The following is a 17,592-nucleotide window of genomic DNA, read 5'->3' on the forward strand; positions in this document are numbered from 1 at the left end:
GTTTGGTATTGGAGGAAAAAACCGCCGTGTAGTAGCATTCTCGTTTACAACCTCCCCACCGCACAAAACGCAAATGGCCGAGGCACGGGCAAGCGGATGAAGAGCATACCCAACTTCGACACGGAAGTCAAGCGCAGAGTAGTTGACTTTGTAGGCAATCGGTTCATCAGCCGGCAGAGCTGGCTGCGCGTCAGCAAATACGCACCAATCGAGTGCCAGAACCAGCTCTTTGAGATTCACTTCGATGCTATCCTACATGGCCCTCATCCGCCGGCATTTACGCGCCATTCCCAGTTCCCACTTATCCCGAAAGACCGTTCCCCTTCCCCACAAAGCCATTACGAACCGGAGCACGTTTCCCCGGGAAGAGCATAAACCGAGCCTCTTAAGAAACAATCATTCGTCTTGGTTGTACCAACAACCAACCCGAGCCCGATACGGTTCCGCCTGCGAGATCATGTTACTTAACCCCCGAGAGAGAGCAGCGAGAGAGCCAAAAAAAGACAGAGCTTCTTGGAAGGCCCAATGTGTGAGAGAGAGAGAGAGAGAGGGAGGGAGAAAAAGACAAAGGAAGGAGCCAGCCACCAGGGCGAGAGGCGACTTCGTTTCGTGATTCGTTGCAGAAGATGGCAGCGCACCATCATCGAGGGTCGTTCAACAGTTACACCCTCTCAATAACACCTCGCATCTAGCTCGGTTGTGGCCGAGAAACTCTGTGAGAGCCCTGTTCGCACTGCAACCGCCCTTCCCGCCCACACCCCTCGTTCTCCTCGATCGCTCTGCAGGTGCTAGTCACGCACGAGAGAAGGAGAAAGAGAGAGAGAAAGGGAGAGGGCGAGGGAGAGAGGAACAATAACCTCCTTCTCTCACTCCACCTGCTTCTCACACCCAATCCTCCCCAGGAGCTCCTTGCGATCGCTGTGCCCCGGCAGGCTGACACCAGTAGTGATCGGGGCCTGCCGCTTCACACCCGTCCTGCGCTCCCAGTTCTTGAGGTCGATCTCCTCGACGCCGACCTCCTCCTCGAGCGGCCGCGCCTCCTCGTACACATACTCGTCCTCGTCCTCGCCGTCGTCCTCGCCGTCGCCGGCCTCGTCGTCGCTGCGCACGTCCTCGGCGGGCGCGCCCTTGATCACCTTGACGGCAACGCGGAGGATCATGGAGAACCACATGATGGTCAGGCACTGCAGGAACAAGAGCATCGAGAGGAACGACCACTTGACCGTCTCGTTGTAGCAGAACATGCCCTCCGAGTCCCACAGCGGCTCCAGGAGGTAGGCGATGCCCTTCTCCGCGGGCGGCTCGAACGGGCCCGTGAGGTTGCCGCGGGCGCCCTTAAAGCAGCCCGTCGGCATGATGTTGGGCGTGTGCGCCCAGACCGAGTAGCACACGGTCAGGTACAGGAAGTGGCGGGCAATCAGCCACGAGACCATGAAGATGCCGAACATGATGTCGCAGAGGGTGTGGTAGCCGAGGTATTTGAGGCACTTGGCAATCTGTCGCGGCAGCACAAGGCTTGGTAAGCAAAACTCGAGTCGAGGGCTTCTTCTCAGGAAGGGGTGCTTGAAATGTCTCCACGTACCCCCAGGGCCAAGTCGGACACGTCCATGAGCACGAGGATGAGGTTGCCCACCCGGGTGTGGCCGTACCGGTACGAGGTATAGATGAGCACGCTCGTGACGATGTGGTGGGTGAACATTTGCCAGTGGTCTTTCCTGCGCTCCTCGATGTTGATGACGACCATCTGCTGCAGCCAGAAGCCCAACTGCGCGAGCATGTAGCCCTTCATGAGCCCGGTCAGCTCGCGGTCCGGCCACCCGGTCCACAGCTCGTGCAGGTTGAGGTAGGCGGGGGACTGGCAATAAATGTACTGGGGATGCCTGTTAGCGATACCACGGGGAAAGGCAGATGGTCGACAAAACGTACCAGTCCCAGCGGCCAAAAAACGGCGTAGTAGATGGACATCCACGCCTGCTCGCTAAACCTGGTGATGTCCTTCCTCTTGGATATGCCCTGGGCCTTGGCGAACGGCGCAAGTATATACTCCATGGTCGCGGCGCGGAGACCGGTCAGCAGAACGACGCAGAAAAGCACGACGTGGCCATCGGCCCAGCCCAGGCCGTAGTTCCCGGTGCTTGGGTTATAGTAGGACAGGTTGAAGTATTTAGCCGTGTAGTCTCGTGCGCGAGGCATGCCGTGGGCGAGGAAAAGGAGGGCGAGCAGGTTGAACGAGAAGCCTTGGTTAAAGTTAGCTTCTCTCGTCGTCTTCGAGGGTCGGCGCGGGACTAAGGAGCCTCGACGCACCAATCTGGTTGTCGACAAACCAGCGGGTGAGCTGCTTCATCGGGCTCTCGTTTTTCCTCTTCACTCTCCGCACCAGGACGACGTTGCCGTTCGCCTGTTTGTAGAGCGGCCCGTTCATGTGCTCGGGTTTTCCACTCCTCCTCGGCGCCCGAGCTGAGCGTCTTGCTGAACCGTTTCCATTATTGCTTGGTGTCGGGGCGGTCGGGGAGCTCATGGTCGCCGCTCTGATCGACTGGCAGCCCGCCAATTGATCGTGCCGAGGTGTGCGTCGACGGGCCGGGAAGCTTGTCGTCGGGATGCTTTGCGCAACGGCTTGCCGCTTGAGCTGGGTTTCTCTAAACCGGGGAATTTGCCGGGTCCTCTTAAAAAGCCAAGGTGGTGAACGCACTGCGAACCTCGGCCGTTCGTAGTCTGTATGCCTTCTGAAAAAGCAAAACTACGAAAAGAGGATGCGCCTTGAAAGAAAAAAACAGACGAGGGCGCGCGGGACTACAATACCAGGGTTTGCGTCAACGGCGAGGAGAAACACAGCGACCGGGAACAACGAGCGACAGGAGGTGGACAAGGGCAGCGGGATGTTGCTCCACCCTGGTAGTAGTCTGCCCAGAACAAAATGTTGATTTCGGAGGCTGCCCCACTGAAGATCGAAGGCGCACAAAGGCGGTGGGCAGGTCACAATGCAGCTTCCGGGGCGTCATTAGGGGTCTGCCTCAATTGAAACGAACGATTGGACCGCCAGGGACTTCGCGTCCCCAGAGCACCACCCACAAGTCCAGCCACAATCGTCTCCAGCGATACGAAGTACTTTTGCCAAGTGCCCCCTATATTGACTTTTTCACTCCTTCGCCAAGCAGAGAGTCTGGAGAGGCAACCGTTCAACAGCGTTTGAACTGTTGTTCTGTCTAAGACGACTAAGGAATGAGGAAAAAAGGACGTTTATATTGCCAGTTATTCGATATGTCAGGAGTTGCGAGCGTCGAATTTCGCCGCCGATTGCAGAATTGGACGAAGCGGTTTGGTTACCTTGCGCATATCCGGGGTAGTTTGGAGATGCATGAATGCGTCGGGGCGGCCAGAGCAATGTGGTCAATCCCCCGCCTTTCCCCCCTCGGTGTCCGCGGGGTGCTTGGCCTCTCTCAGGATGTGTCTGCATCTGATCAGCCCCCAAGGATAGGCAACCGAACTTGCAGCTACCAATGAGATGGTCTGGTCAAAACATGCTCTTGATCTGGTGATTTTGTGTTGCCGCCTCGGGAAACCTAAAACAGCAATAGCACAACACCTTTCCCAACTTCCCACAAACAAGAGGTACGTCCGTACATTACCTTATTAACCAACCAGGAGAGGAGACCATGGCGCCTTTTGTCGAGCAACATCTCTGTGCATAACCCTAACCCTTATCTTATCACCACTTCGAACATCTGGTTCTTGGCAGCCTTGCGCCTTGGCTGACCTGAGAATCTCGCAGCCTTTCTTCCCTCCGCCAGTGAGCCATTGTTGCACACGTGCGTGGCCGCCATCCAACCATGAACCAAATACGGGCTATACAGGCGCTCAACAAGCGCGAGATTGAGAATGGCGTGTCGCCAGAAGCATCCTGGCACGCAGATTACCGCGATACGGCCTTCATCTACTTTGGCGGCCTGCCGTACGAGCTCACCGAAGGCGACGTCATCACCATTTTCAGCCAGTTCGGCGAGCCCGTGTTCCTCAAGCTGGTGCGCGACAAGGAGACGGGAAAGTCCAAGGGCTTTGGATGGCTCAAATACGAGGACCAGCGCAGTACCGACCTGGCCGTCGACAACCTTGGCGGCGCCGAGATTGGAGGGCGCCTAATCCGCGTCGACCATGCCCGGTACAAGGCGCGAGATGATGAGGATCTGGAACAGTACAAGGTCGGCTGGGAGGATATGTTGCGGCGAGAGCGGGCCGAGAAGGGGTTGCCGAGCGAGGAGGAAGATGAGACGGACGAGGAGGACGAGCGGCGAGCGAGGCCCATGATCAAGGAGGAGCGGGAACTGCAACTGTTGATACAGAACCACGACGACGACGATCCGATGAAGGAATTTCTGATTGAAGAGAAGAAGAAAGAAGTGGAAGAAGCACTACGGAGGGAGAAGAGGCGACTGGAGAAGGAAGACAGAAAACATCGTGACAAGGAGAGGCATCGGCACCGCGCGCACCACTCGCGGAGGCACGACAGCGACGAGGAGGGAAGAGTGCGGGACCGATACAGAGACAGAGACGACCTCGACGCCGATCGGAAATCCCGGTCTCGGAGGGATGACACTCCGGTCGACGACGAGCGGAGGAAGCGGCGCCGTGATACACCCGACCCTGACGAGGGTGAAGGCCGCCGGGGAGAAAGAGACCGGGAAAGGAGGGATGACCGTCGCCGCCGAGAAGACCGTGGCGATGACAATCATCGTAAACACAGGGATGACCATCGACGGCGGCATCGGGACGAGTCGCGCGACCCTGGTGAGCGTCGACATCGCGATCTGGAGGACAGGAGGCGACGGGATAGGGAGAGGAGTCGAAGCCGTTCCCCGCGTTCACGTAGAGACTGAATATGACCCTACTCCAAAAATCTGCCCAAGCTGGGCTTGTTGGCAAGGTCGATGATACGCCATTGAGCAGTACAATACTGAGATACCCATCGAATTGTAATCGAGATCAATAACAACCCAACCTTTGTACTCTAGCGATTTCGCCTAGTCTTGCCCAAGTGACTTTACCGGTTCAGTATGGTTCTCTAGTGCCCAAACCCTTCCATTAACTCCGTCTCCTGCATTCTCGCCATAAACGCCATACTTCGCAGAGAGGAGTTCGTCATTGCACAAAAACAAAACAAAACAAAAAGAAAAGACAGAAAGGAAGACAAGCTTTAGAGACCAGAGAGGTAGCGCTTCCACCCCTCCCGTACGCAACGCCTTCGCCCGTCCGGGCCCTCCTGCACGACAAACTTCTCCCACCTGGCGTCTCTGCCCGCGCCGACGACGAGCAGCGTGTTCTCGCCGATCCACCCGATCACGCCCTTGGGCGGCTTGGACGTGCCCAGCGTCGTGCTCTCCGACACGGGCAGGCCGCCCAGCAGGCCGCTGCCGGCGGTGCCGTCCCCTTCGTCGTCCACCTCGAACGGCGCCGACGCGAACGAGTAGACGTCCGAGAACATGCGCGGCATCATGGGGATCTTGGCCAGGATGCCCCACTTGCCGCGCCCGTCGCCGCCGTTGCCGCCCCCGTCTGACGCTGGGCCGGCGCCGGCGCCGGCGTTCTGTTGATGTGACTGTTGCTGTTGTTGTTGTTGTTGCAAGTACTGGCGGGAGGGGCGTTTGGGGTGTGGTATGTCAAAGATGTGCAGCGTGGACTTGTCGGAGGTGCAGGCGAGCATGGTGCCGGACGGGTTGAAGGCGAGAGAGAAGATGGTTGCCGGGTCGATCCCGCGACGGAGCTCGACTAGCCGGGCACAGTTGCTCGTTGCGAAGACGCGGATCAGGGTTCCCTGGAAGCAACCGTCAGCAGCCATGCAGGGACGGGGGGAACAACACCTCGAGCGTCGACTGACCGTCTCGCTCGCTGTAGCCAAGAGTTCGCCGTCCGGGCTCAACTGGATCGCCTTCACGGCCGATGTGTGAGCCGGGATGATGCTGACGTTCCCTGTGGCGGTCTCGACCAGCTGCACGTGTCCCGTCGTCCTCCCAGGAAAGGCTATCCTCTTCGGAGAGAGACAGCACAGCCCCCAGGGGTTGTTGGCCGTCTCGTAGGCCGACAGCAGGTTAGGCGGCTTGGCAAACTTGTAGACACGCACGCTGTTCTGCAGCACGACCACAATGTGCTCCTTGGACAGCTGGACGCCCCGTACGGGAGTGAGGGCGCTGATCTCAAGGGCCGCCTTGCTCTTGAGGTCGTCCCAGATGATGAGCTGCAGGTGGTGTTAGTCAATACTTCCTTCTTGACTGGAGATCATCCTCCTGCTCGCCTTGTTTGCGGCAAACTTTGGCTGCCTGCCTCCGCCGACGAGGCCGACGTAATTAGCTTTGCCCATCATTTGGACAAGGCCTACGCCGGCATTGAAGTCTGTTGATGCGTGTTAATAATCACCATTGGCTCTGTGAGTGCGACATCAGCTTTGGCTTCGTACCTCTCGTCGTTCGCAAAGTACATGTTTCTGCATGGAAAACTGTCCGCCATTAGCTGTCAAAATACGAGCGACGGATGAATGGCCGACAGGCTCGAGGAGCGTTGTCGTATTGCAACCTTCAGGTGGGGTCTGGATTGTGCCCTGTAGTTGCGGGGGACTCACTGCAGAATCCCGTGTTGAGTCCTACGGCGAAACAACTGCAATCATCATTGAAGGTGATGGAGAGGACGACGGTCGCGCTGGGGTTCTCGAGCGGAGTTCTGGTGTTCATCTTGGCGGCTGGCGTCGATGATCTGCTTTAACGAGTGCGAGTGGATGGTGGCCCGAGATGCGGCAACCTGCGTTCCACGGCGGCGGCGGCAGACAGCAGCCGGGCCCGTTTCTGGATGATAAGCTGCTCTTCCGACCCCAAGTTTTCTGCTGCGATGCAATTTGGTGCTACAATTTCATTCTAAGCAATGCTGCTTGGATGCTCGTGAAATTTGAACACTGATGAACTAGAGCCGATGTCCCTGCTGCTTCGACGGCAACCAAGAAGTCAACAATGGTGGAATGATTGACGGGCAGTTAAATAAATGTTCGAAAGCGCTAGGTAGCCGGACAATCGCAGACTAAAAGGCAATGTATAGCTCCCGAGCCTGGATGCACTTCTAAGATCGAACGGTGTTTCAAGATATCAAGGTGACGGAAACTTGGGTTTACAAAGGAGGCATGCCAGTGTTGTCACAAGCTGCCTGATTGCAATACGAAGCATTCACAGGCAATCAGTGACCTGGGGTGTTTCTGGAACTGCAGGCTGAGCGAGGTGCAGCAGACCAATGGGCACGCCAAGAGCCTGACAGCTGGTGGTCAGCTGGGCAGCTGGCTCTTTATGTGGGCCGTTTCCGACGAACAACCGGCTTGAGCCTGGGGTTTTGGAGCACGCGTTGCCGTATTTGCGCTAGCGCAACCTGGAAACGACCGACCCCTGAATTGCGAGCTGGCCATTGCTCCCTGGCCTTTGGGAAACAGCTCCCAGTCGAGGTGCTTGCTCCTGCTGTCCAGAAACGTTAGCACCGCAACATTTTGTGAAATTACCATTTTCCGACAACGCCCAATTCCCGAACCTCTCTCCTTTTCCAACCTGCAACTGCTGTCGTTCGAGCTCGACGACCGCACTCGCAACCACGTTTTCGACCCCGACTTTCCGGCCACTCGATAGAGCCGCTCGTCTTCTAGTTTTATCTTCCCTGTTGCGTCTATCTGGCCGGCGCTAGTTTTACCGGCGGCCCCCCCAAAACGCGACTCGACTAGGCGACTCCACATCAACATCATGTCTTCTCCGGCCGTACGTCTAGCCTTTCCCTGTCTTTCCGTCACCGTCTTGAGAACCCCCCAGCTGGACTCGCCTCGGCGTTTTGACTGAGCAACCCGCTATTCGCGACCGCGTCACGCCTCTCATCAGCGACCAATTCTCTTGTACAACTCAGGCGACGGAGCTAACATGTTCACCGCACAGAAGATGATCCGTCGAAAGAAGAATGTCAAGAAGGGAATTCAGTTCTGCCTGATGGTCTGCGGTGCCTCGGGCACTGGTGAGTCGCTGGCCCAAGCCCGCATCTACTCGAGACCCCAATTAATTGCCAACTGTGTCTTTCAGGCCGAACCACCTTTGTCAACACTCTCTGTGGCAAGACCGTCCTACCGCACAAGGACTGCGACGATCCTAGCGTCGCTCATGTCGAGGACGGCGTTAAAATCAAGCCCGTGACTGTCGGTACGCAATTCGCCTTCGGTCAGAATATGGTTGCTGGATGTGCCTAACGTATCAACAGAGCTTGAGCTGGATGAGGAGGGCACGCGCATCTCCCTGACCATCGTCGACACTCCCGGCTTTGGTGACCAGATCGATAATGAGGCCAGGTAAGCATCTGCATGGTGGCCCACGCTTTCAGTTGCTTGATCGCTGACGTTGAGCTTTCAGCTTCTCGGAGATCGTTGGCTATCTGGAGAGGCAATACGATGACATCCTTGCCGAGGAATCGCGTATCAAGCGTAACCCTCGCTTCAGAGACAATCGTGTTCACGCCTTGCTCTACTTCATCGCGCCCACTGGACATGGGTAATTGCATCCGTCGCGCCTTTCTCTCAAGAACATGCTGACCCTGCCGCCAGCCTCCGCGAGCTCGACATTGAGCTGATGAAGCGCCTTGCCCCTCGCGTCAACGTGATTCCGGTGATTGGTCGCGCCGATTCCCTTACCCCTTCTGAGCTGGCCGAGTCCAAAAAGCTCGTGATGGAGGATATCGAACACTACCGCATCCCCGTTTACAACTTCCCCTACGACATCGAGGAAGATGACGAGGACACCGTCGAGGAGAATGCCGAGCTTAGAGGGCTGATGCCATTTGCCATTGTTGGATCGGAGGAGGTGGTTGAGATCGGTGGCCGCCAGGTGCGCGCCCGCCAATACCCGTGGGGTGTCGTCGAGGTCGACAACCCGCGCCATTCGGACTTCCTGGCTATCCGGTCTGCCCTGTTGCACAGCCATCTTGCCGACCTGAAGGAGATCACCCACGATTTCCTGTACGAGAACTATCGTACCGAGAAGCTTAGCAAGAGCGTTGAGGGCGGTGCTGGAGTGTACGTATTCCCTCGTATGGTGGGTATTTGCGAGTTGAACCATGCTAACCGGGTATCCAGCGACTCTTCCATGAACCCCGAGGATCTCGCCTCGCAGTCTGTCCGCCTCAAGGAGGAGCAGCTTCGGCGCGAGGAGGAGAAGCTCCGTGAGATTGAGCTCAAGGTCCAGCGGGAGATCAACGAGAAGCGCCAAGAGCTGCTGGCTCGTGAGTCTCAGCTGCGTGAGTTTGAAGCTCGGATGCAGCGCGAGGCGGCTGCTGCTGCTGCGGCGGCGGCGGCGTCTCAACAGCAGGCTGCTGCCAACCACGAGGCCAACGGCGCCGAGTAGCGCTCAAACCCCTTTCCCTCGATTACTCGGAGGCAGCGTGATATCCGGTCGCTGCTGCACCGATATGGCCGAAACTCGACTGTTCTTAGGCGATCTCTCAGCGATCAGACCCAATCCTTCCGTGCAGGCGTTGGTGCTCCTGTTGCTTAGGGACAAGATTTTACCCGCTGTTTCTTGCGCATTTTCCAAGATATCCGCTGCTCTAGCTTATCACGGTGTGGGCGACAGCTGGAGACGACCGGCCCGGCGGTGCTGCGGTGCAATTCGAGAGTTGTGTGTTTAATGGACTTGTTATGGCGATCATTCCAATGGTTGTCATGATTACCTGGGTCCATGGTTCGGTTATCAGAGATGCTCGGCTTGTTTCGTGGTTCCCTTCGAAAGCTGGTGCCGAACCACGGAAGCTGGACTGGATGAGAAAAGGAGCTCAACACCTGACCAGACACACTCTCTTTGCTCTCAGGAACATCTCGTCGGGTCATAGCTCCGCCAGTCCTTCACTTGACCTGTTTGTTTTTCTTAATTTCTCTATTGGACTTCTAATGCAGATATCAACTAAATTCAATTTTTCTGCTCGCATTCTCCTGCCTAAGCACCAAAGCCATGGACTGTGAAATTGACCGAATGATCCCGGGAGCATGTTGGTAGGTTCTCGAAATGCGATATTATCGGTAAACATTCCAATTGCCAATCTTGGCCGTCGAACATATCATTGAACTTAGCAAAGTAGCTCCAAAGAGAAAATTATACTAAACATGCGATGGTAGGTTCCACAACGGAACCCACGACAAGTCACAGCGTACCATGCAAAGCAGTCAAACTAACAAGCTGCTCAACCCAAACAACATCCTTCAATCCGAAAGAACCGAACCGATTCCCCCCCAACCTAAAAAAAAATAAAATAAAAATTGCACAATACACCTCCAGTGTTAACAATGCCACCCAGGAGACGGTGAAGGCCACATCACTTGGCAGTTCCTCTCATCGCGTGCCCCATCAACCCGGTCGCACCTAGTTGTTGTTTTGGCTGTTGAGAATGCGGAGGATCGCCAGGAACAAGTTGATGATGTCGAGATACAAGCTGACGGCGGCAGCAATTTCCTCCTCGATGTGGTGCTTGCGCAGGACGAGCTGGGTGTCGACCAGGATGTAGCCGCTGAAGACCAGGGCGATCAGGAGGCCGTAGACAAGCTCGCCGGTGCTGGAGTATGGCAGGAAGAAGGACATGAAGCCGAAGATGAGGAGACCCCAGAGCGCGCCGAACAGGTAGGGCATCCAGCTCGTGAAGTCGTACTTGGTCTGGCAGGCAAAGGCCGTCAGGAAGATGAAGATGCCGGCCGTGAGGAAGACAGCGTTGAGGACGACAGGCGCGCTGTAGAAGGATACGACCACGCTGATGGTGTAGGCCTCTAGGAGGGTGAAGGCCGACAGGAAGAGAAGGTTTGTCGGGTAGGAATGGCGCTTCCAGTAAGTAAGGAACATAAAGATCATGGAGCCGAGGAGCTGTGGTGGAAATTAGGGTTAGGAGATGCGCGCGTCAACCGGTATCACGGGAAAGGGGGGGGGGGGGGGGAGGATGGGACGCACCGAGCCCCAGACGATCGCGGGATGTGACTGAATCCAGGACTTGTACCCATCGCTCATGAAGCTGAGGGCGCTAACGACGCCAGTGGCGATGAGCTGGACGGTCAAGATCGTGTAGACCTTTCGGATGAACTGATTGCGAATCTCGATGGTCGCTTCGGCGACGGAGCCTCCGAACTGCGGGGACTGGTTTTAGCAACGCTGAGATGGAAGACAAACGCGGGACAACGGTATCGCGACGGCGCGCCTACCTTGAAGTCATCGGGAATATTGTCCTCGCTGCTGCGCGGGCCTCCAAAGAGTCGTTCCTGGTCCTGCGCGGAGCTACTCTCGGCCTGGTAGGACGGGGGCGGCTGCGTGTAGAGGTGCTCCGGGTCTTCCTGTGGAGCGGGCGTGTACTTGACGTTGGCCGACATGGTTGCTGATGGCTGCAAGAGAAATCGCAGGGAACTCGGATCGTCTCGGTTATCACTCTGCCGTGGCTATTGATTTTGAGAGAGTTGCCAACGCGCCGTCTCTGTCAAACGGGTCAAGAGAACGGATGGATGCTGCGATGACGCTGGTGTTGGTTGCCCCAGAAGGTGCTGCTGTGGAGGTGGGGGTGCCTGCTATCAATCAAGCTAGCAGGTGGCGGGCCTGTGACCACATTGTCTGCAGGTCCGAACGTTCCAGATTGAACGCTGGGTGGCTCAGCTCGAAGCTTGGTGATTCGATGCAGCAACCCAATGCACGGACACCCTCAGGGTTCGGGTTGAGCTAGTGTAGTGCTCGTTGTGCGGTCTGCTGGCCTGCTGCAATTTGGGGGCCCCCCTGACTTCCTCCATCCCGCAGAGATCCACTCGCGATTTCGAAGGTCAAGTCGCGTCTCCGTGCGTCTCAACAGCGAATCGTGTTTCGGCAGGACGGAACGTCCCCTGAAGCTGACGCACCTTGGAAGGCATGCGCAAAACGAAGTCAGACGGCGAGCCAGCAACTTGAGCCTCGATCTGGCCTCGTGTGCGGCCTTCCTTCATCCTCCTTTTCGACAAACAACCGGTTACCAATGCGCAAGACCGCGGTTCAACGTTGAGCTAGCGCAGCCATGGCGGGCAACACGAATCGCTATTCGACCTACACGACGGCCTCGGTCGGCTCCGGAACCGACTCAAAATCCGGGGACAAAGGCGAGAAGAAGGAGCTATGGAACTCGATGCTGTCCTCGGTGGCCAGCGGGCGGCGGCTGCCCGAGAAGAATCTCATAGTGCTCGGCGGCTCCGTCGACTCGCAGCGCGAGTTCTTCGAGACGCTCTCCAGCAATGACCGCCGCGCACACGACCGCAACGCCTCGCGGGTGCCCCCCGTCGCAAATAGTTTCGCTTTGGGTTACACGTACTACGACGTCCTGGATGCGGACCAAGAAGACACCTTGGCACGCATTTCTCTCTACACTCTCACAAGCCCCTCTCCCGCCTTCGCCTCTCTACTTCAGCCGATCCTCACTCCCCAGTCGATAGCAAACACCCTGATCGTGATATTGCTCGATTGGTCTCAGCCGTGGAAGTGGATGCGACAGCTGCGGGAGTGGATCCTGCTCTTGAGGACAGTGCTGGTCTCCCTGAGCAACGAGTGCAAGGAGACCATGGAGGAGGTAATGCTGGCGTGGCGTGATCGGGGACGGGGCGGCGGAATAAATCTCGACGGCACCGCGGCCGTTCCTACAGGAGACAGTGAGATAGGCCTTCCCCTGGGGCCGGGAGAGTGGGAAGACGCGCTCGGTTTGCCCCTGTGCGTCGTCTGCCAGAATGTGAGGGCCTCCGATAGCCGCGCCAACTTTCATTTCGTCAGTTAACAAATGTGCAGGCCGAGAAGATGGAGTACTTGGAAAAGACCCAGGGTTGGAAGGAGGAGGAGTTTGACACTGTCCTGCAGTTCATGCGAACGGTGCTATTGAGGCGTAAGTATGCCGCCACCCAGCCGGTTTCGGATCCTGCTAACCTCGCTGTTAAAGACGGGGCCTCCTTGATCTACACCACCCCTTCCGTCCCCTCTCAGCTTCCGACACTCATCCATTCCAGCCTGGGGATACACTCTCTTCTCAAAAAGCAGCCTCTCAGACACAACGTCATCGACCGGGACAAGGTCGTCATACCGCCCAATTGGGACTCGTGGGGCAAGATTCGGGTCCTCCGGGACGGTTTCGATGTCGACCGCGTGAGCAACGGCTGGTCCATAGATCTTGACCAACCGTTCCCGCGCTCCCGGCAGAACGGCACTGAGGGCGGAGACGGAGAGTCCAATGGAGCCGACGAGCGCGAAGTGGCCGAGCCCGACCCCGAAGGATCCACGGTCGCGCTGTATGAAGAATCCGTTCATGATCCCAGCATGGACGCGCTCCAGCTCGCAGGGCGCAACACCCACTCCACGGAGCTCGAAGTTGAGACGGTCGACACGCAGACATTTCTCGCCCAGCAGCTCAAGGTCCTGGAGGCGTTCAAGCAAAAGAACGAGGAGGCCGCCCGGGAAGCGTCGCACCATAGACTCCACAAGAAGTTGGCCGACGACGACCACCTCGGGGACCACTCGGACGCCAAGACAGACGCGAGGGTCCTCGAGCACATTGGCCCCGTGCAGTTCAATATGGGCGGCATTCAGGTGGATGCCGACGATATGGTGCAGCGTCTGAAGGTGAGCCTACTCTTTTGCCGTCGCAGTCCTAACGCGCGCGCACACACTCTCCCTCTTTCTCTGCGAAAATGCTAACATCGCGTTTAGGAACGTCAAGCTCTCGGCTTGTCGTCTGAACCCGACAGCCCAACGGCCGAGGAAGCCGTGGACTCGACGCCCGCCATGAACACGGAGAACCTCCAGGCCTTCTTCCACGGCTTGATGAACAGGAGGGGAGCGTCGGCTAAGTGAACCCCATAGGAGGCGCTGATTCCCGCAATGAAACGAGGCTGTGGGACCACGCATCGGATTGAAGAGCCCGCAACGTCATGAGTCGGGCACAACTCACGGCTATCACATTTGTGGGCAGTTCCTGTGCTGTCCCTCCTTCCTTTGTTATTGTATCGCTGCGAGTACATGGACAGAGGGATAGTAATCGTGCGGTGGTGGTGTTGAGCGGAGATACGAGAAACACATTGAGAAATTGTAGACTAGATACCCCATTTGGAGAAGTTAATCGAGAGAAAAGACGGCGTCGGGCATCACTTGTCAGCATCCCTACTCTCCTCATTGCAGCTAGTTTACCTGCGATGCAGCCCTTATGGAGGGCCTATGTGAACTAGTTCTCTAAATCTCACCATTTGTTTTTATGCAGCCCTCCCTCCCATGTCTGATGCAAACCTCAAGAACGCCGATATCATCAACGTAGCACGAACTTTGCAGTTCCGTCTTGGTCACTCCTCACGACCCGATCGATCCCCAATCGCCAACCCTTTCACCCTCTCCTCGAGCCCCGCTTCTGACGAACAGCTCTGTCCTTGCCCCTTCGCAGTGGTCTCCTTGGACTCCTCGTCCCCGACCAGGATCAAGACGGCGGCCTCGGCCCTTGGCGTGGTGTACCACCTCTGCAGACCCTCCTCGTCCCCCTTCCTCAGCTCCACCCTCTTCACGCCCAGCCGCGCCGTGACGACCCCGGTCAGCAGGCTGACAAACAGCCACGGGTACTGCAGGATCTCGGCCTCGAAGGCGTTGACCGTCTCCCGCGCCTGTATGAGGTAGGCATCCACCCCCAGCAGCGTGCCCAGCCGGAACAGGTTCGACGCCGACACGGCGTTGGTCGAGGGCTGAGACTTGTCCATACCGCTCTTAAGGCGGAGGATCGTTGGGCTGAGGGTCTCCGACTCGGTAGAGTAGAAGCCGCCTGAATGGGCGTGTCGCGGAGAGGGAGCGGTGTCGGTGGAAACGGGACCTGTTAGGGGTGCGTCGTAAAAAAGATTGGTCTGGGCGTCTGTATATTCCGAAAGGGGGGGCCGTCTGTTAGTGTTTAGTCTATGAATTGGAAGGGATGTTCCGTACCTTGCAGTTGTCTTGCCCAGTCAACCCACTCCTGCTCCAGGGTCGCGTTGTAGAGATCAAGAAGACCGTCGATCAGAAAGGCGTAGTCATCTGCGAAAGCGAGCACTTGACTTGGTCTCTCCCAGAAGAACCGATGTAGTGGGTTACCTTTGCTGTTGGCTCCATCCCACAAGTTCTCCTTGATGAAGGCGGCCGCATCTCTCGCGGCCTGGAGATACCTGTCCGCTCTTTCGCCTTCAAGCGACCGAAGAGCAGCCGCTGTCCTCGACAACGCCGAGATGACCATCCCGTTGGTGCTCACGACGATCTTCTCGTCCCTCGGTGGACGGGGACGCTCCTTTTCCCGGTGCGCACGAAGCTTCTCGCGCGCAACCGAGACAAGATGTTTGATCTCGGATGGGGGGATGCCGAGCTGCTTCGACAGCTCGGCGGCACTCGCCTTAACCGAGAGGATATTCTGGTTGATGAACTCGTCGAACGGGTCCTGCTCTTGCGCCACGTTTCCGTCCTCCTGCACGTCCCAGTACGCCGCAGCAACTGTGCTCGCGTGGTCGTCGCTGGATCCGCCACCAACCACCTGGTCGAATTCCCTGCGCGTCCAGGTGTAGAACGCTCCTTCTCGCATATGCCGGTCGCCTTTGCGGTAGAAGGAATCTGCCGCCTCGCTCGACACGAAGCCGCCTTCGGCCACGCGCACAATAGGGCTCGTGAGGTAGTCGGCGAGTTCAAGGACCACGTCGGCGAACTCGTCGTCCAGCGCCGGCCCCTTGCCAGCGTCCCGTGGAAGCCCTAGCCAGGCGTCGAGAAAAACGCCCAACAGCAGCGCGTTCTCTCCGACCATCTTTTCAAAGTGCGGCATGCTCCAGTTGCTCGTGACACTGAACCGCATAAAGCCGGCGCCGACGTGGTCGCGCAGCGCGCCGTCCCGGATGCGCCGCAGCGTGCCCAGCGCCATCCTGACCGCGTTCTCGACCTCCTCGTCCCCGATGACATCACGTACCTCCCCCGGAAATTGGGCCAGGCGCAGCAGGAAGGACAGCCGGGCCGGGTTGGGGAACTTGGGCGTCCCGAAGCCGTAGTCTACCGGGTCAAACATCTTGGTGATCCTGGCGAGCGCCTCGTCGAGCTGGTCTAGATCCAGATCCCCGGGGTCCACGCTCACCGGGGCCGGACCCGCGCCGGCGCTCGCCACGGGGGTCGCAGAAACCGGGAGCGTGGCGCCGGCGCCAAAGGTCCCCTCCTGCGCGAAGTCCTGTAGCTTGTGCAGCATCTCGAATGCCTCTCGCCGGCACCGCTCCTCTTGCTCCACCCAGAACTTGTGTATCTTCTTGGCGATGCCCAGGAAGTCGCTGTACGACTCCTCGCCCGCCGAGCCGCGGGAGATGGCCCCCGTCCCGCTGCCCCCGCCGCCGCCGCCACCACCACCACCTGCCGCCGATGCCGCGGCGCTGCTGTGTTCGGTTCCCGGGCCGGGCCAATAGGTGCCGCCAAAGATGGGATACAGATCCGGAGTGAGGAAGAGGTTGAGCGGCCAGCCGCCTGTCGCGTTGACGGCCTCGCTATAGTTCTGGTAGATCGTATCGAGGTCCGGGCGCTCCTCGCGGTCGACGAGAATGGGAATGAAGGAGTTGTTGAGAAGGGCAGCGACGGATGGGTTGGAGAAGGAGTCTTGGGTTGTCAGGTGGCAGACTGGTTGGAGTTTGGTCTGGTTAGATCGGGCACATGGAGAAAAAGGGTGGTGACGCAGGCTGATGCGGGGACTCACAGTGGTCTGCTTGGAAGCCGATGTGCATGAAGATCGGCTTGTTTTCGGCCGTCGCCCTGGCGAGGGTCTCTGCATCGAGCACCTGCCATGCTACGGGGGTATCGGCGTGGCGGCGGACATAAGGGCTATCGCTTTCGCCAGCCCGGTTCTGTAGCGGGGGGAAGGCGGAGCCGCTGATGCCGGCAGCACCACGTTCGAAGTGCTGCCGCTGCTGCCTCTGTTCAAGGTGTGCCCTCATCATCTTGTTGGTGCGTATCGGACACTATGGAGGGATGATCAGGACTCGGGAGTGAGCGAGGCGCCAGTTTGCCAAGTGTCTGTGTGGGCGACCCAACGCTGCGGGGTAATTAATCAGAGAGAAGCGAAAAGTCGGGCAAAAAACTTGAACGTTTGCCGAAAGATCCGTTGTCAGTGAGCAAATGCACTCGAGAAGGAATGAAGGAGGGGTCGGTGTTATGAATAAGTTAGGATGTTAAATTGACCGGGTTTGGGGAGGTTGCGGGCCAAGACGATAGGAGGGAAACATGCTTCTCCGGCGCTTTGAGCGCTATCAAAGTCGCTGGGCCAGGTCGAACAAGGCATGGTGCTTGATGTGTGGGTTGGCGATTGACATGGTATCCCCCACAACGAAGACGACGGGATTCCATGTTAGTACTGTAGTATAACTGGTAGGTACCCTGCCAAACTTTCGGAACAGGTGTAACCGATGTAGATTAGCTAAGGTATGTATGTACGGATTGCTCACAGTAGCATACTGCGAAGCAAATCACTAGTTTCGTTGCCACATTGGTTGGAGCCTGGACTTGGGATCAGGGTTAGGGTTTGAACTTGGGCTCTCACACATGG

The 17,592-nt window shown here is 57.6% G+C and overlaps 7 protein-coding genes across 7 annotated transcripts; 3 read left to right on the plus strand and 4 right to left on the minus strand.

Moving 5' to 3' along the window:
• Positions 1-739: 739 nt before the first annotated feature.
• MYCTH_2311044 (uncharacterized protein) lies at positions 740-2,635 on the minus strand. The gene is made up of 4 exons (XM_003666351.1): positions 2,305-2,635; positions 1,927-2,237; positions 1,583-1,870; positions 740-1,496 (listed from the first exon to the last, which is right to left on the minus strand). The coding sequence occupies exons 1-4, from the start codon at positions 2,420-2,422 to the stop codon at positions 867-869; spliced, it is 1,347 nt and encodes a 448-aa protein (XP_003666399.1). The 5' UTR covers positions 2,423-2,635; the 3' UTR covers positions 740-866.
• Positions 2,636-3,765: 1,130 nt separating this feature from the next.
• MYCTH_2311045 (uncharacterized protein) lies at positions 3,766-4,886 on the plus strand. Its single transcript, XM_003666352.1, has one exon. The coding sequence runs from the start codon at positions 3,831-3,833 to the stop codon at positions 4,872-4,874; it is 1,044 nt and encodes a 347-aa protein (XP_003666400.1). The 5' UTR covers positions 3,766-3,830; the 3' UTR covers positions 4,875-4,886.
• Position 4,887: 1 nt separating this feature from the next.
• MYCTH_2311046 (uncharacterized protein) lies at positions 4,888-7,178 on the minus strand. The gene is made up of 4 exons (XM_003666353.1): positions 6,611-7,178; positions 6,449-6,487; positions 6,287-6,384; positions 4,888-6,229 (listed from the first exon to the last, which is right to left on the minus strand). The coding sequence occupies exons 1-4, from the start codon at positions 6,717-6,719 to the stop codon at positions 5,192-5,194; spliced, it is 1,284 nt and encodes a 427-aa protein (XP_003666401.1). The 5' UTR covers positions 6,720-7,178; the 3' UTR covers positions 4,888-5,191.
• A 601-nt stretch (positions 7,179-7,779) lies between these two features.
• Positions 7,780-9,471, plus strand: MYCTH_2311048 (uncharacterized protein). Its single transcript, XM_003666354.1, has 6 exons — positions 7,780-8,022; positions 8,088-8,204; positions 8,263-8,350; positions 8,412-8,549; positions 8,603-9,070; positions 9,131-9,471. Exons 1-6 carry the CDS (start codon positions 7,932-7,934, stop codon positions 9,396-9,398), a joined length of 1,170 nt encoding a protein of 389 aa, XP_003666402.1. The 5' UTR covers positions 7,780-7,931; the 3' UTR covers positions 9,399-9,471.
• A 471-nt stretch (positions 9,472-9,942) lies between these two features.
• Positions 9,943-11,534, minus strand: MYCTH_110042 (uncharacterized protein). The gene is made up of 3 exons (XM_003666355.1): positions 11,234-11,534; positions 10,986-11,159; positions 9,943-10,901 (listed from the first exon to the last, which is right to left on the minus strand). Exons 1-3 carry the CDS (start codon positions 11,396-11,398, stop codon positions 10,410-10,412), a joined length of 831 nt encoding a protein of 276 aa, XP_003666403.1. The 5' UTR covers positions 11,399-11,534; the 3' UTR covers positions 9,943-10,409.
• A 448-nt stretch (positions 11,535-11,982) lies between these two features.
• On the plus strand, positions 11,983-14,118 carry MYCTH_2311053 (uncharacterized protein). Its single transcript, XM_003666356.1, has 4 exons — positions 11,983-12,765; positions 12,822-12,915; positions 12,970-13,646; positions 13,734-14,118. The coding sequence occupies exons 1-4, from the start codon at positions 12,064-12,066 to the stop codon at positions 13,875-13,877; spliced, it is 1,617 nt and encodes a 538-aa protein (XP_003666404.1). The 5' UTR covers positions 11,983-12,063; the 3' UTR covers positions 13,878-14,118.
• Positions 14,119-14,277: 159 nt separating this feature from the next.
• Positions 14,278-17,093, minus strand: MYCTH_2311055 (uncharacterized protein). Its single transcript, XM_003666357.1, has 3 exons — positions 16,747-17,093; positions 14,982-16,670; positions 14,278-14,913 (listed from the first exon to the last, which is right to left on the minus strand). Exons 1-3 carry the CDS (start codon positions 16,985-16,987, stop codon positions 14,360-14,362), a joined length of 2,484 nt encoding a protein of 827 aa, XP_003666405.1. The 5' UTR covers positions 16,988-17,093; the 3' UTR covers positions 14,278-14,359.
• Positions 17,094-17,592: the final 499 nt, after the last annotated feature.

Source organism: Thermothelomyces thermophilus, chromosome 6 (assembly GCF_000226095.1).
Source record: "Thermothelomyces thermophilus ATCC 42464 chromosome 6, complete sequence".
NCBI classification, from domain to species: Eukaryota; Fungi; Ascomycota; class Sordariomycetes; order Sordariales; family Chaetomiaceae; genus Thermothelomyces; species Thermothelomyces thermophilus.